Source organism: Podarcis erhardii, assembly GCF_964252035.2.
Source record: "Podarcis erhardii genome assembly, chromosome: 5".
Lineage (NCBI taxonomy): Eukaryota > Metazoa > Chordata > Lepidosauria > Squamata > Lacertidae > Podarcis > Podarcis erhardii.
Window position 1 is genome coordinate 82144657 of NC_138509.1, and position 16486 is coordinate 82161142.

The 16486-nt window shown below is 43.7% G+C and overlaps 1 protein-coding gene across 2 annotated transcripts; it reads left to right on the forward strand.

Moving 5' to 3' along the window:
* Nucleotides 1–15678, forward strand: OTOL1 (otolin 1). 2 transcript variants are annotated; one of them, XM_081862629.1, is made up of 5 exons: nucleotides 1–45; nucleotides 9041–9415; nucleotides 11094–11183; nucleotides 12146–12217; nucleotides 14451–15678. In XM_081862629.1, the coding sequence occupies exons 2-5, from the start codon at nucleotides 9049–9051 to the stop codon at nucleotides 15347–15349; spliced, it is 1428 nt and encodes a 475-aa protein (XP_081718755.1). In that variant the 5' UTR covers nucleotides 1–45; nucleotides 9041–9048; the 3' UTR covers nucleotides 15350–15678. The 2 variants fall into 2 exon arrangements, with proteins under 2 accessions (XP_081718755.1, XP_081718756.1); XM_081862630.1 differs by having other exon boundaries at nucleotides 9–45; nucleotides 9038–9415.
* The last annotated feature ends 808 nt before the right edge of the window (nucleotides 15679–16486 follow it).

Sequence of the window (16486 nt, forward strand, 5' to 3'; positions counted from 1 at the left end):
GTACTATGCAGGGTGAGAAGTCCCGATTAGAGGAATATTCATAAGGTAGGAGATAAATAACAAAATGTTTCACTCATTTGAAGGAGGGCTTTTTACAACAAGCGTTTTGGGCTTCAACTGTCGCTATCAGTAGAGTTTGATTCATGAAACCAATTATGTATGAAACAAGAGTGATGACTTTTTCCTGGAGCAAAGTTCAAGATGGAGGTTCTGAGAGCAAAGGAGAAAGAACTAGAGCAAGCAAATGTTTTCTTAAGGTTTTTCTTTATAGACAACTTCTGAAAACATGAACTATCCAATTTTATTAGAGAGTAGTAATACTAATACTAATAGTAATACTAAATAGTAATACTAAAGCTGAGTTGGGGGGGAGAGAAGAATACTAAACGTAAATTAAGTGTAACTAAATATATTTGGATATTTTGGCAAAAAAAAATGTTTATATGGAAGGGCCTTCTATGAAATACAGGGTCTTCAAGGCAGCTGATTAGATAGTTTCTTACATCAAATGATACACAGATAAATATACAATGAACTTGGAACACAGGAAGATGCCTAATACCATGTCAGAGTGTTGGTTTGCCTAGGCCAGTGTTGTTTACACTGACTGGCAGTAGCTCTCCAGGGCCTGCTGAGGTATCCCTGCATCAAGAAAATATTACAAAGACACTGTAAGGAAACTGCCTTATATTGAGGCAGAATATTGGTCCATCCAGCTCAGCCTGCATTGACTGGCAGCAGCTCTGCAGGAATCTTCAAATAGGAATCTTCTCCGGTCCCACTTGGACAAGGTGAAGGCAGTGATGGAAAAAGAATAAAGGGGGGATAGTAGTCAGCCAGGGTAACTTTGCTCAGTAGGACTTCCAGGTAAGCCTTATGGTGCAATCCTAACCATAGCTACTCAGGGGTAAATCTGAAATGAATTACAGTGGCACCTCGGGTTACATATGCTTCAGGTTACAGACGCTTCAGGTTACAGACTCCGCTAACCCAGAAATAGTACCTCGGGTTAAGAACTTTGCTTCAGGATGAGAACAGAAATCGTGCTCTGGCGGCGCGGCAGCAGCAGGAGGCCCCATTAGTTAAAGTGGTGCTTCAGGTTAAGAACAGTTTCAGGTTAAGAACAGACCTCCGGAGCGAATTAAGTACTTAACCCAAGGTACCACTGTAAATGGGTTTTACTCCTGAGTAAGTGGAGTTAGGATTGCAGTCTTAGTGGTACAAATAAACTGCAAGTACCTTAAGCTCCATTTATTAAATTGGACTTATGTGTGATGATGAAGTCTACAATCCTGCCATACCTCCAATTTCAACATGCAGCTTTATTCGCATATACAGAAGTTTTGTAAAAACTTGCATTCAGATATATTTTAGGTTAACTTCTTTTTATGGTTGATCTTATGAGTATTCTTTTTTAATGAAAAAGTTTATATTATAGGTAAACCTCAGAGGTTTATTGATGATTATGTAACAGTATGTAAACCCTATTTTAAAAAAGTAACATAAAAAATAAAGTAAATAAATAAACCCAGCCATGCGCACCATGGAACAAAGTTATACTTCCAGATAAACATGGAAATGGCACTATTTTTGTTCAAATGCCTCTATCATCTATCTATCTATCTATCTATCATCTATCTATCTATCTATCTATCTATCTATCTATCTATCTATCATCTCTCTCTCTCTCTCTATCATCATCTATCTATCTATCTATCATCTATCAATGAATGAAAGTAAGAGGTAGGTCAGGGATGAAGACATTGGGGACAATTCCGATTTATCAGTAAGACGACAACAAACAGGTTGTAGCCAAACAGAAACATATGAACATAAATTGTACAGCAGAACCGTACACAAACACTTGACCTATACAATAAATAAAACATAGATAAAAACAGAAAATTAGATTAGAGACTGTGCATGCAAGATTGGGGCTCTGACACATGTTGGCATTTCCTGTCCATGCAGGGCGTGTTTAGCATATGCGCCGCCAGGGTGCAAAGATCTGCCCAGCGCCCCTTTTTTTAGGGGGGGTGAACTTAAAGTTGTTGACCTTTTTTTAGGGGGGGGAATATCACTTACCTGTAACAATGACACAGTGGAAAAAACTGTATGCAGTAGGTAAACACCCCTTGCACCCCCAGGTAAAGACGGCCCTGTGTTCAAGCATAACACAGAACTTCTGTCACGAGGCAGCTATCTCCAGTGGCAAATTTGGGGAGATATTTAAAAAGCGCATAATGCTCTTAACCCCCCCCCAAACAATTGCTTCCTTAATAAAAAATCCGAAAATTTCTTCTTGTGTTATATCTTATTTTTTTTTTTAAAAAAATACTTTATTAAGGGTTTTCTTGTTTTACAGTGTAAGTGTAATGCCTCGTATTTTTTCCCCCCCATGTAACATTTTTACAAATCCGTTTCATTTGTTGAGGCATTAGGGGGAGAAGAAAAAAGAAAAAAAAAAGAGAGAAAAAAAGAAAGGGGGGTGGAGGGAGGGGAGATGGATGGGGGTGGGGTCGGGTAGCGGTGTTTCTATTATGCTTAATGTATGTAGAGTTTGGTATCAGCGTGCTTGTGTTGTTCACTTGTGTTCCTTTGGTGGTGAGAGAGGTTGAAATACCCTTTGGTAGTGTGTGAGCCAGGTGGAATGGGAGCAGAAGGTTCTAAAACATTTAGGTTTCAATGCCTAAAAGAGAAGGTTCTCCCTGGTACTTGGGTCAGGGCTGAATTTGCAGATATTCTTTTTTTTTTTATTTTAAATATATTTTATTAAGGGTTTTCTTGTTTTACAGTGTAAGTGTAATGCCTCGTGTATTTTTCCCCCCCGTATAACATTTTTACAAATCCATTTCATTTGTTGAGGCATTAGGGGGAGAAGAAAAAAGAAAAGAAAAAAAAAAAAAAGAAGAAAGGAGGGTGGAAGGAGGGGAGATGGATGGGGGTGGGGTGGGGTAGCGGTGTTTCTATTATGCTTAATGTATGTAGTTTGGTGTCAGCGTGCTTGTGTTGTTCACTTGTAACACCATAACCAGACACTGGAGAGACCTGTCAGGAGTAAGCATGGACCAATGGTACCAAATAGTATGGGAAACAGCCCTACTAGAAAAATTAACTAACAAACTGAAACTGACACGGGGACAAACAGAAGAAGACAGCTTCACCCCGGTATGGCTCCCCTTTATCACATACACAGCCCAACAGGACAATGACAATAATCCACCAACAGCATACAAATCAATATGGCTAACTTGATCCAAAACACCCACCCACCTCACTCACACATGAAAACAAAGATCACCACAGCCAATCACAAACAAACAATCACATCCTAGGCCAACCCCAACCTCTCTCACCACCAAAGGAATTTGCAGATATTCTATATGTTTCTCGACTGCATTTCTGTGCTGTCCCCATGAAAGAAGCAGCTATTCAGGGGCTTCCAAGCTTTCTCTCTTTTCTCTGATAATCCCGGCATCGCCGCTGTTACCACCCTTCTCTTCTGTTTGCGGGTGTAGCATTTGATAGCCATGGGCCTTTCCAAACTTTCCTCCCTGAGCGTTTAAGGTGATGTTCTGCTTCAGCAAACCTCACAGGCCATTACCTTGCTAATTGTTCGAGTTACGGGAGTTCATACAATGGGACGGATTGTCCTCAGCTGCTTGGAGCAGAACATACCAGGGCTTCTCCTGAAAAGGGAAGTGACCACATAACCTTCTTCCCTCAACCTGTTGCCAACATCGTGAAAAACAGCCTTTTTGTTGTTTGGCTCTTGGCTGACTCTGAAGCTGAGGCTTTGCAGATGTGTGCCTTATTATCAGCTTGTTGGCACAAAGCCCTCTCATCTCATTGGAGGCAAAGTGCTCCATGAAGTAAGCAGGCCGAACTTCTGTGTGCACATGATCACAGCAAATCCCATTTGGGCGAGATCTGAAAGAACCTTCAGGAGAAATAGATAATCTTCTCCTGATGTTGTTCTTCTAAACCCCCCTGAATTTGGTTACTTATACAATTAAGTTAATAAAAAGTACATTTCTACACTTCATATTAACATATGGTCACATACACTGATTCTGGTAGGAAGGTCCACATGAGGCTAGGCTTGGGAGTAAGTACTCAACCTCAGGATAGTTTATAATCCCATTTTTCCAATCCTGAATAATAATAATAATAATAATAATAATAATAATAATAATACCTACACAGAGAGAGGGAGTTAACTTACATGACAGGCCATGTAACGGTCAAGTTCACAGAAATTTATTATGAACACCAGGAATTAAATGACCCACATATTTTTTTGCTTCATAAGACAAAAGGATGCTTACGATACAGGTGACCTAGGGGGTACCAGAAGGTGTAATTCAAGCAAAATAGTTTATGCTACAATTAACAATTTAAAAACTAGTGTGGAGCTCGTTTCTCTAAATTTCAAATGAATTTTGTATCATGACAACATCAATACAAAAAAAGTCCCCCTGTCATGTTTCTTGGGCTTGTGAGACCTTATCTACAGGTTCTAGAATCTCAATAACTTTCTTCGTGAACACTGAAGGAAAACAAAATTCAAGATTTTTCACAACACCAAGCAGCCCTGAATTTTCCAGAGGATCCTATTATTAATTTTCTCCTGTTCTTAAAACAAGCTGTCATTGTTTAAATAGTGGTTGTCATTTTCTGTTATGTCACAAAATTTCACCCCCCCCAAATCCTTGGGTGTGTGTGAATTACAGCTCATGGGGGGGGGGATGGACACACATGACACTGCACACATCCCCCCCCCCTGCATGGCTATTGGGGCTGCCTCCTCATAATGTACCATCTTATATTTGAATGGACTGTATGAAACCACATATTGTGCATTGCATGTTTTTGAACTGAAGGGAGCCGCACTCCCTGAAAAAAGTATACAGTGGTACCTCGGGTTACGTACGCTTCAGGTTACATACGCTTCAGGTTACAGATTCCGCTAACCCAGATATATTACCTCAGGTTAAGAACTTTGCTTCAGGATGAGTACAGAAATTGTGCTCCAGTGGCAGCAGGAGGCCCCATTAGCTAAAGTGGTGCTTCAGGTTAAGAACAGTTCCAGGTTAAGAACAGACCTCCAGAACGAATTAAGTACTTAACCCGAGGTACCACTGTATTTTTTTTATAGATAGAAAATCTGTGAAACAATGTGCTGAGTTCTTTTTTAGGCTTCTCACCACCCTTCCTGAACCAAAGATGTCCATAATAAGTAATTTATGTGAAATTTTATGAAAATGGAGAATCAGATATGGTCCAAAGATGACTGCACCTTCCTAATGCACTGAGTAAAAAGTGCCTAATTTTGCTTCCATTTATTCCTTCCTATTAAAACCTTTCAACGTGTGTAATTATGCTTGACTTGATCATCATTATGGAATTATCTCTGATAGGGATTCAGCTGTGCCGTCCTCAGAATGAGCTACTCTGAATGTTCTTCGGCTGCTCAGAATGTTCTTGCTCACTCAACCTTATGCACCAGATGTTTTTTTTCTTCAAGTTTTATTAAAGTTGGTATTAGTAATGTCGCAGTGGAGAAATGTTAATTGAGCTGGATACCGGTCATGTTCTTTCGGTCCTCTTGTAAAAAGTCTGGAATTCTGAACTGACAGACTTCTAACAAAGGCAACTGTCTTCCTGAAATATTAAAAGAACATTGGAGTAGTCAATGTTGTATCAGCGGGTGTGTACTGCTGCAAGAATGGGATCTCATGCTCGATCTTCTTTCAGTTTGAAATTTCCACAGCTGCAGATTTCCACAACTGCAGACTGGATGTAAAACAGCACAACAAGGTGGTCTGTTGTTGCAAGGGATCCAAAGACCTGAGGAATTCTCAGGTGACAGATTCTGGAGTACCATGGAGAAGGTTACAGCCTGTGTGTGGACTGTGGAGTGGGATCACACATCTAGGCTCCACCCACCCAGTGGAGGCTGGTTCACTAGGGATACTGCTGCACAACACAAAATTATCTCTCATTTCCATGTTATTTGCAAACTCCACTCTCTCCTGCCCCGGAAATGAGTGCTAAACACGTGCTATATTTTGTTGTATTTCTGGAAGTGGCCTTTTTTTTGTCACGCAAAAGTGCAAATGTAATGCAGAAATTATAATATATTATTTATACCCTGCCCATTTGGCTGGGTTTTCCCAGACACTCTGGTCAGCTCCCAACAAAATATTAAAAACACGATAAACATCAAACATTAAAAACTTCCCTAAACAGCGTTGCCTTCAGATGTCCTCTAAAAGTCAGATACAGTAGTTGTTTATTTTCTTGACTTCTGATGTGAGGGCATTCAACAGAGCGGGTGCCACTACCAAGAAGGCCCCCTGCCTTAAACATATGAATGGAATTCACTGATTCTTGGTATAAATGAATCAGCCATACAATATGCAATAGATAGCAGGCATTAAAGGCTTCTTCACACCGTTTTTTAAAAGGAGAATAGCTAAAAATGTAGCTATTTGAATAGGACAAAGAAGTACTTATACCAAACAAGTATAACCAGTGCCTTTTCTTTTTCCTAGAGGAAAAGGTGCGAGAGCACACCTTCCTCAGAAGACCCACCACAAAGAGGATATTTGAGGCTTGTTGAGGCTGCTCTGCTGAGGCATGGAGAGAGGTTTCTGTGCCTCAGCTGAGCAGCTTAAAAAGCAATCCCCTCTTTAGCTCCCGTGAGCCGGAGCAGCATGGGGGCTTGATCAACTAAGACAGTTTCCCCACACACCAGCTATAAGCTGGGAGGTTGACGAGCTTCAGCAAGTTGAGCTGCACGTCCAGCTTGTGAAGAGACCTTCTCTGGAGACTGTAGAGGATGTTCCCTTTGGGATCTGTAGAGGATCTCCTTGTGAGCCAGAGGCGCAGTAGGGCTTTGCTGAGGCTGGTCAGTTCTCTCCCCACGAGTCCGGTGCCCAGTTGAGAGGTGCTGGAACACCATTCTGGAGAGTTCCGGCTGAAAAAATGCCAGGGAGATGGAATCGACTGTTTCTCCCTGTTGAGCATGCACTGGAGAGCCACTTTAAGTTACATTTTGTAGGTGTACGCTTCACATGCTTCAAGTGTACACCTAAAAGTAGAAAGCCTGAGATGCACGTGCATTTCCAAAAATACGTGCCACTTATGAGGAAACCATGATTGGCTGTAGCCCTAGCCAATGCCATCATTACAAGGAGTGCAGTGGGGGCCTGCCCCACTCAGGGGTATTCCAGGATCCTTTCCTGATCTCTCAGTTTTCATTAGAAAAACAAGATGCTAGCCCAGTATTCTCTAAACTGGTGCTCTCCAGATTTTATAGCTGTTCTAGCTGTTCTGAAATTATTGCCTCCCCCCCCCCCCTTAGACTGTCTCAGAAGAAAATGTCTAACTAAACACTAGAGATGGAAGGACCTGTCATTTTCACTTCCCTCTATTTCTCATTTTCCCAATCTCAAATTAAGTTCACCACATTTCTACATCAACTTTTGTAAACACTGGTTGGAGAACTGTATTGCAGAATTTGCAGGTGTCTACAGATGGCTGCATTTCAGTTTCAGTTCAGCTTGATCGATTTGTCTTTAACTGGGATCTGAATTTCTCCCTCTCCCTATGCAAGGCTTTCTGTGTAATTGTGAACTTCATGTGACTTCTGACTATGTGGGGAGCCTATACACCTACCAGTATATGCACACAAGTGCTCCTTTTCAGACTGGCACAGTGATTGGACCCAATGGTGTCTTGCAAGAACAGTCAGACCAACTCAGGATCCAATAGACGCAAGGCTGGTTCAGTCCCTCCTCCTCTCTCCCTCAGTAATACATCGTTTCAGGGCCTTCTGACTATCACAAGTGTGAATTTCAGCATGACGCACCTACCTCTCTATTCACCCTTACATTTTGAGGGTGGAAGGGGAAGCTCATCACAAGGAAAGTAATACTTGCTTCACTCCATTGGCCGTGGCCAGGGGAAGGCAGACTCAGATACCAGAGCTGGGCACAGGGGATGCTTGTACGCAATCCAATTCCCTCCAGTCCAGCAGAAGCTGGAGTTTTGGATTGTTCTGCCCATCTTGTTCATAGGTCAAAGGAAAAAAAATATGGACAGCTGGTCAAGCCCTGACCTAAGAGATACAACTGACCACAGAGATTGGGCTGTTCTGATAAAAGGACGTAGTTATTATGGAGAACATAATTGGGGCTCTGTAATGAAAATAATGCTGAAACCGGCACCGCTCCTGAAGCCAACAGTCCTGTGTATTTGATAGTTTGTACTCATGCGATTAATTAGTTCTTGGAAGAGTTTTCTTATCTTGTGTAGGAAAGAGCAGGGACTGGGTAACTGAGTGGAGTGTGAAAAAAAAAAAATTTTTTTTAATGGTCCCCAGGCAGCCGCTTTGGTGTGGGCCAATGTTATTAGAGATAAAGAAAGGCTATGCATAAGGAAGCATATAGGGTAAAGAAATGTTTAATTAGTTGAGATAGACCTACAGTGCCTTGCTATCTTTTGGTGCAAGGTGGCGAACCTAGAGGAAACGTTAACTTTGCTCTAGCTTGCTATTTCAGCAAAATACAAGGTAGAAGCCCTTGCTATTTCAGCAAAACACATTAGCGTTTGAATATTTGGACTTAGGCTCCAAATATTTGAGAGAGTGTCACCCAAATCCCTCTGGATCCTCCTAGATGTTAAGGTCTATCTTCCTGAAAAATGGGGGTGGCGGTGGCCAAGGAGAGGGCATTATCTGTGATAGCCCCTAAATTGTGGAATTGCCTTCTCAGAAAGATGGTCCTGGCTTCTTTGATATGCAGCTTTCAGCAGATGCTGAGGACACGAGACCTGAGACATGTCTTTCCAGTACCCATCCTACTCCTGCGACTGTAATCTGTTGTAACTGCGTTTAATTCTGAATTGTTGTAACCCTCCATGGAACCTGCTGGTGAAGGGAAGGGAATATATATATGTATTTTTTTTACTAGTAGTGGTAGAAATAGTAGGAATACTCTGAAGCTGTGACTGTTGCATCTATCTTTTCCAGCAGCTGCAGAAATGGGGAGCATGCACTGGTGGTGTGCCGTTTTGGCAGTGGTAATCACTGTTGCTAAACTGAGCACAGAGGGCAAAAGTACCCCATCGCCCAAGTTCACAAAGATAAAAGTGGCTGGCATGGAAGACAGCGATGGCCTTGGTGCATCTGATGCTTCACCCACTGAAGACAACCATTTCACTGAACCAGCAGAGACAAGCGACTCCACCTTGGAGCTCTCCACTCCAAACTACGCCTTCCGAACAGCCACCACTCTCTTCCCCTTTGAAAACTTCACCCTCGACTCATCCGACTTCTTCTTTAACTGCTGTGATTGCTGTGCTGCCACCCCAGGGGAGAAAGGTGAACCTGGAGAGCGAGGATTGCCAGGTATGGGAAGGCAAATGCACAACTGAGTGATTTATGATGGCCTTTTGTCATTCATATTTCCAGACTGAAATAAGCAGGGTGTGTGTGTGTGAGAGAGAGAGAGAGGAGGGAGGGAGGGAGGGAGATAAATAGGTGCAAACATTTTAATAATCATGTCAAGCGCTGGGGAAGAGAGATGCGGTGCAATGATCAAGGTAAAGCTAGAATATATGAAAATATAGATTTTTAAAAAGGCAAGACAGGATCTGTTTGTCTCAAGCATCTGGTGGAAGTATACTGCTGCTGAAACAGTTCTTAAATTATTTGGGGGCTGGTGAGTAAAAAAGAGCAGCTTGCTGAAATCCTTAAGCCCTGCTCCTCAATTTTAACCAAGTCACCCCTGTAACTTTCTGGGAGAGCAGTCCAAATCCACTTTGGGGTGGTGGTTTGGATTGGGAAGAGTTGCCCTTCGTTCCAGATCTGCTGTCCTCCATTGGCCACCTGCAGGCTGATGCAGGGTCACTGGAGCAGAGTGTCAGCAGCCAGCCAGCAATAAATCACATGGAATAAGTGAAGTTAACTCTTTATTAGAAGAAGCAAGGTCCGCTCAGGAGCACCAGGTCTAATGGGTACAGCAACTCTTCTCAGTTGATCTTGCCCCCATGAGGTGGAGACTGAAAGTCCCTGCCTTCCCACAGCTGCCTAAGTCTCCTCCTCTCCAAGGTTTTCCCAAGCAATCTGAGAGGGGAGGAGAACTTGTCACAGCAGGAGGGGGAGATACCCTGGCTTCTTCACCAACATAACTCATCTTTGCCTCTTGGCCTCCTTCCTCTCCTGCTTCTGCTCCTGGACTTCTCTCTGCCAGAGGCTCTTCCTGCTCACTGAACCCTGTTAGCTCTTCAGCTTCCAACACCTCCTCTTCCCAGTCCTCTCCCTCTGAACATTGCCAATCCCAGGCTCCGAGCCTTCTTTCGCTGGTGCCTTCCACCATTCCTCTGCATCTGGCTACTCCTTTTGCTCACTGCATGTGGGCATTCTGGGGCATGGAGGTGGGTGTTGAGCCAACTTGGGATCTATTGGATCCTGAACCAATCTGGCTGCCATCGCATGATGGCAGGAGGCCTGATCCAGGCCTGATCACTGCACCAGCTCCATGCCAGTTCAGTGATGTACTTGCCTTCCCTTTCACCCTGGCTGCTGTGTGTGGCAGGGCTAAAGATGCAGCAGAGTTAAGTTGTCTCCCTAAAACAGTACCTAAGTAACTAAGGTGACTAGAACAAAAGGCCCCTTCTTCAGGCCCTTCTGTAACTTTTGAGCATTCCTGTATTTAGCTTCCATGGCTAATGACCTACAGTATGCATCTCTTTTAGGATTTCAGAAGTCTGCTAGTTTGATAGCAACAACATCAATGAGTAATCTTCATTCTTATTTAGTGTCTGTGAAACTAGATGCAGTGTAAAAGAGAATATATCAAGGCCTTGTTGGCAAACTTGTGTGGTCATGCAACTTGCTTCCAGGGGGACAGGCCTGCTGCTCTGTTGCAGCAAAAGCAACACAACATCTTGTGAAGCTTTCGAGACCAACAGCAGTCTGTCACGGCGTAAGTCTCATGAGATATTGAAGTGGTTAGCCCTCAAGATGCTACAAGACTTTTTGTTTTGCTTGCAGCAGATTTTTCAAATGTCCACTCTGTAAATAGGTCTGAAAGGAGAGGCAGGAGAAAAAGGACTTCAGGGTCTACCAGGAAGTCCTGGACTACAAGGTGCGAGAGGATTCAAAGGAGACAAAGGTATGGACACTGATGAAGTGAACTGTTTGAAAAATGAATGGTGATTAGTTTTGCACAGTAATGTCTTCGGAGCACAAAATGAAGGAAACCACAACTTCTTTCACATTTTCAGGCTTGAAACTCTTTTTTCAGCTTCTGAACTCCAATAGGGTTAGCATCATCAGAATCATCTTGCCCTTCACCCTCAGGTTCCAGACTGGGTTACAACCCTCAATGTTAAGAAAAGTCTAAAACAACTTACAATCACAGACAGTGGTGTAGCATTGGGGGGGGGAGGGGTCCAAAGGGTCAGATGCCTTGGGTGCAAAACTATTGGGGTGCAAAATTTCAGAAGAAGAAGAAAAAAATAGCACACCCTCTCCCTCAGCCTGTGCCTCTCTCAAGAGGCAGTGAATACTCTTCGTTGCGCTGCTGTTGCTGGCAGTAGCAGCAGTTTCGTGGGCGCCTTGCCCCCAGATCTTTAGATGAGGCTGAGGCAGCCTACTGAGGAGGAGGAGGAGGCGGCGGCAGGTGTGCTTGAGTTGGATGAGGCCAGCCAGCCAAGCAATTAACCAACCAACCAACCAACCAACCAAGGTTGGATGTCCAACTCTCAGGGATTGGACTACCTGTAATTCCTGCATTTCAGGGGGTTGGACCAGATGACCCTAGGATCAAATTCTACAATTCTATGATTCCAGCAGAATTTATTCTATTTGTCTGAGCATCTGAGCATTCTATTTGTCTGAGCATCTGTATCAGGAAACCTTCTTTCACAGGTCACAATTACCTGACGAACAATTGAATTCATGGAATGCAACCTAAAATGTTTATTTGCACTTACTATATGTTTGTTTGGAACGAGATGTGCCCTCATTTTAAGTGAAAGGCAAGAGATGAAATGTGATGTATAAGTCATTGGACATGTAGGGACATCGCAAAGAACACCAATAACAGAGCATTCTATTGTAAAAATGTCACAGGAGATAAAGGAGAACATGGAGCCCAAGGAGCAAATGGCATCCCGGGATTTCCAGGCAAGACAGGAGAACAAGGTATGCCACATTAAATTTGATGAGAGTTAGGGAGATGGGACTGTTAATAAGCATAAGAATTTTACACTCTTGTTGAACCCAATTTCTTCCATTGGCCACAAGTTGTCACCATATGCCCAGCTGTCACATGTCAATGCTAAGCACAGATTGTATACTGCTTGTAGTGGATCAGTGCCTAGTTCTGGGCTGGGAGGTGGATGAATGAGTGAGGCCTGGTGACAAGGGAAAAGAGGCCCAGAAAATCACAAAACCATGTGAAAAGTGGGAGATGGAGAGATGGGAGATGGAGCAGGATACGAAGTTACAGGAGTGGAATATATATATATACAGAGAGAGAGAGAGAGAGCGCGCGCGCGCATACTGTTATAGTTTGGTAAAGTATGTTTGTACATGTGTAGAAAGAAATAATCTAATAAGAATGCTGACTGAAAAAATAAAAGAAACATAAAAATAAAGACATGGCAAACAAAGCCATTCTGGCTTTAAGGTAAAGGTAAAGGGACCCCTGACCATTAGGTCCAGTCGTGACCGACTCTGGGATCTTTATTGGCTGAGGGAGCCGGCGTACAGCTTCTGGGTCATGTGGCTTACATGTGGCCAAAATGGAGGCAGTAGCTCATACTGCAACTGGCTAGAACTTAGAGAAGAAGCAGGAAGGAAGAAAAGTCCGAAAGGAAGTGGTCTTCTTCATCAACAAGCGGCTACTAGAAGGACTATTTGAGGAGTAAGAACAGGTTGTCTTTCAGTTTATTGCCCCCTCTCCCCGATTCAGGTAGCAAATTGCAAGTATTGCTGTTTACTCCCAACACATACTAGATCATTTTGCTAGAGAAGCAACCAACAGCCCTCCCTCCATGCCTCCTTGGTGTCAAATTATGCTAACTTCACCCTTGAAACCTTCCAGGTATTTAAACGAAACACCAGTAGATGGGTTGCTACCATTTTGCTATGACACCTGGTTGGGAATGACATGCTCAAATTGCCATTTCTTGTAGTCTTGTGCTTCTCTTCAAGTTTTTTCCTCTTTTTCTTTTTAATCACACCAGGCTACACAACCCTTCTAGTCGATACAATTACATCGTCTCAAAGTTCCTTCCCTGGTGGAGGGGCTCTTGGACCCCCATGAGAGGTTATGACTTCACATCAGGGGCACCAACAATAGGGGGTGAAAGGGGCTTCGGCCCCCTCAATATTTGTGGGCAGGGGGCTGAGCCCCCCCAATATTGCAGAAGCTGCCATCCCCTGTTGCTAACGGGAGATTGTTGGTGCACCGGGTGGGGGTGGGACATGTCATGTGACACCCCCCCATGCGTGTATGTGTGTGTGTGGGGGGCAAGTTGGTGCTCCTGCTTCACATGTACAGTTCAATGCCTAATGGACATTTGCAAAAAAAAAATAGTATCCTCTTTTGTGATAGGAGGGGCCAGGCAAACCAGGTAATCACACACCTGTGAAGCCCTGCACCATGTTCTGGGAGATGTGTGAGGTATTTGGAGGGGGTGCTGTGAGCCGACTTCTCCTTGGAACAGCTGAGAACTATAGTGGTCATCAGATGTTCCCAGACCCAATGTCACTACACGTTTCTCTCCGTCACCAACCTGCTGATAAGTATTGGAAAGCTGCCATATACCGAGTCAGATGATTGGTCCATCTAGCCAGTGTGGTGGCTATTTCTGATACTTAGTGGTGTAGTGGTTAAGAGCGGTGGACTCGTAATCTGGTGAACCGGGTTCGCGTCCCCGCTCCTCCACATGCAGTTGCTGGGTGACCTTGGGCTAGTCACACTTCTCTGAAGTCTCTCAGCCCCACTCACCTCACAGAGTGTTTGTTGTGGGGAAGGAAGGGAAAGGAGAATGTTAGCCACTTTGAGACTCCTTCAGGTAGTGATAAAGCGGGATATCAAATCCAAACTCTTCTTCTTGTAGCTCACTATTGTCCACAGTGAGTGACAGTGGCTCTCCAGGGTCGGTAGTAGATAGAGGACATTCCCAGGCGTACCTGGAGATGCCAGGGATTAAATCTGGGACCTCCTGCATGCAAATTAGATGCTCTGCCACTGAGCTACGGGCCCTTGCTATTCAAAGAGCTTTCCCATTGGGATTGCTCCTCAGCATTTATTTAGGCTAACCAGCTGTGCTGAGCAGGGAGGAGGCCTGCAAGAAATTAGCCTGTGAATGTCCCTTGTGGTTTACTTGACCCCGTGACCCTATATTTGTGTCTTTACTATTTCTAGGTGAAATGGGATTCAAAGGAGACAAAGGAAACTATGGCCTGCCCGGCGCCAAGGGGCAGAAGGGCAACAAGGGTGAAACGTGTGAGAACGGCACCAAAGGAGAGAAGGGAGACAAAGGGGAGCTGGGATTGCCAGGGATCGATGGGGAAAATGGGGAGAAGGGAGAAAAGGGGGAGCTTGGGGAAAAGGGCTACTGTGGAGATCCTGGTGATAAGGGTGATAGGGGAGAACGGGGGGAGATTGGGCCCAAAGGAGACAAAGGTGTCAAAGGAGACATGGGGGTCGAGGGGATCCATGGGATGGATGGGCAGAAGGGAGAAAAAGGCGACCAAGGTTTTAGGGGGGACAAAGGTGACCCAGGGCCAATTGGGATAATGGGACCCCCTGGGGTGAAAGGAGCGAGCGGCTTCAAAGGAATCAGGGGACCCCCTGGGAAGAAAGGAGCAAAAGGTCCCAAGGGGTCAAAGGGCGAGATCTCAAGCCCCCCCAGATCAGCTTTCAGCGTTGGCCTGTCCAAGCCCTTCCCACCTCCCAACATGCCTATTAAGTTTGACAAGATTCTGTACAATGACCAGGAAGATTACAATCCCTCGACGGGGAAATTTAATTGCACCATCGCTGGGGCTTATGTCTTCTCCTACCACATGACCATCCGAGGGCGGCCTGCCCGCATCAGCATTGTGTGCCAAAACAGGAAGATGGTCAGGTCTCGGGAGACCTTGTATGGGCAAGAGATAGACCAGGCTTCTTTCCTAACCATTCTGAAATTAAACATAGGGGATCAAGTTTGGCTGGAGGTCACGCGAGACTGGAACGGGGTTTATGTTAGTGCTGAAGATGACAGCATATTTTCTGGTTTCCTCTTATATCCTGATGAAACGCTTGACACCTTACTATAAGTATGGTGTCTGGATTTGAATGCATCACCAATAATTTCCCCCCCTTTCTCTCTTGTTTATTTTAAAGAAGCATATTTTATAATCCATAGCATAGTCCGCAATCCATATATTTATAATATTTCTTTTAAAAGGCATGTTTATTAATTGTATTGCACTAAAACACGTAGAATCTATTTCAGAGCAAATTTTTATTGTTGCATAATAAAATGTAATAAAGGTTTTATTTTTGGCAGTTGTCTGGTTCAGCTAGTTTCCCTGATGTTCTCCAGATGTTTTGGCCTACAGTTCCCTTAAGCCAGGCAAGTCCAAAGTCTGTTTCAGGGGCCTAATCTGGCAACTTCAATCCTAAAGAAAGCTCAACAACTTTGGTTGGCCCTCATGCATGTTCACTTCATCACATCTGGCCCTCTTTGAAAAAAGTTTGGGCACACCCAACAGTCAGGGACAATAGGAGTTGTGGTCCAACAATATCCAGAAAACACCAGGCTGTGGGAGGTGGTGCTGGATAAAACCTCCAAAAGGAGTTCATGTTTTAATTTTTAGCTAATTAAAATTATTCTGTGATCTCATCTTAGTTTTAGATTAATTCAGACATGGTCAAGCTCTGCATTCCTTCTGCAGTCATGACCTTCCTTGGAGTGGGCATGGCTATTGTAGAATCTGAAAAAGGCTTGCAGGATTTTACCTAAAGGTATCTGCATTGAATAGCTAAAAATATCTTGTGCTCATTTCTTCCAGTCACATTAATCGTTTTAAGAAAGTTTGTTTATCAATCCAATATCATCAAGTGCAATGAAAGTTTGATGTAGAAATTGTATCATATAATCAATGTATTAAAATAAGTCTATTCGCTCATCAAATTGCTTTTGTACTTAAGTAAATTGCATTCCTTGGAGTGTTCTATAATAAAGTAATATGACTGTTTGATTGCAAGTGTTTCTTCTGCATAATATATAGATGTGAAACAAAATGGGACACAAATTGTGGTAATCAAGTGGTGAGAAAGCACATGAAGAATGCAAATGTGTGAACCAATCCTCCGTATGGTTTGGGAGGCACGAACAGTCATTTTCCTCACAGAAGATGCATTATGGCAAAGTTTGGCAATGGCTAACCAGTAGCATTGGCCGTGTTTAC

Excerpts from the sequence above, each read along its gene's own strand:
- OTOL1 (XM_081862629.1), top strand. The coding sequence starts at position 9,049 with ATGGGGAGCATGCACTGGTGGTGTGCCGTTTTGGCAGTGGTAATCACT. Across the intron at positions 9,416-11,093 it reads TGGAGAGCGAGGATTGCCAG|GTCTGAAAGGAGAGGCAGGA; the intron begins GTATGGGAAGGC and ends CTCTGTAAATAG. Across the intron at positions 11,184-12,145 it reads AGGATTCAAAGGAGACAAAG|GAGATAAAGGAGAACATGGA; the intron begins GTATGGACACTG and ends AAAATGTCACAG.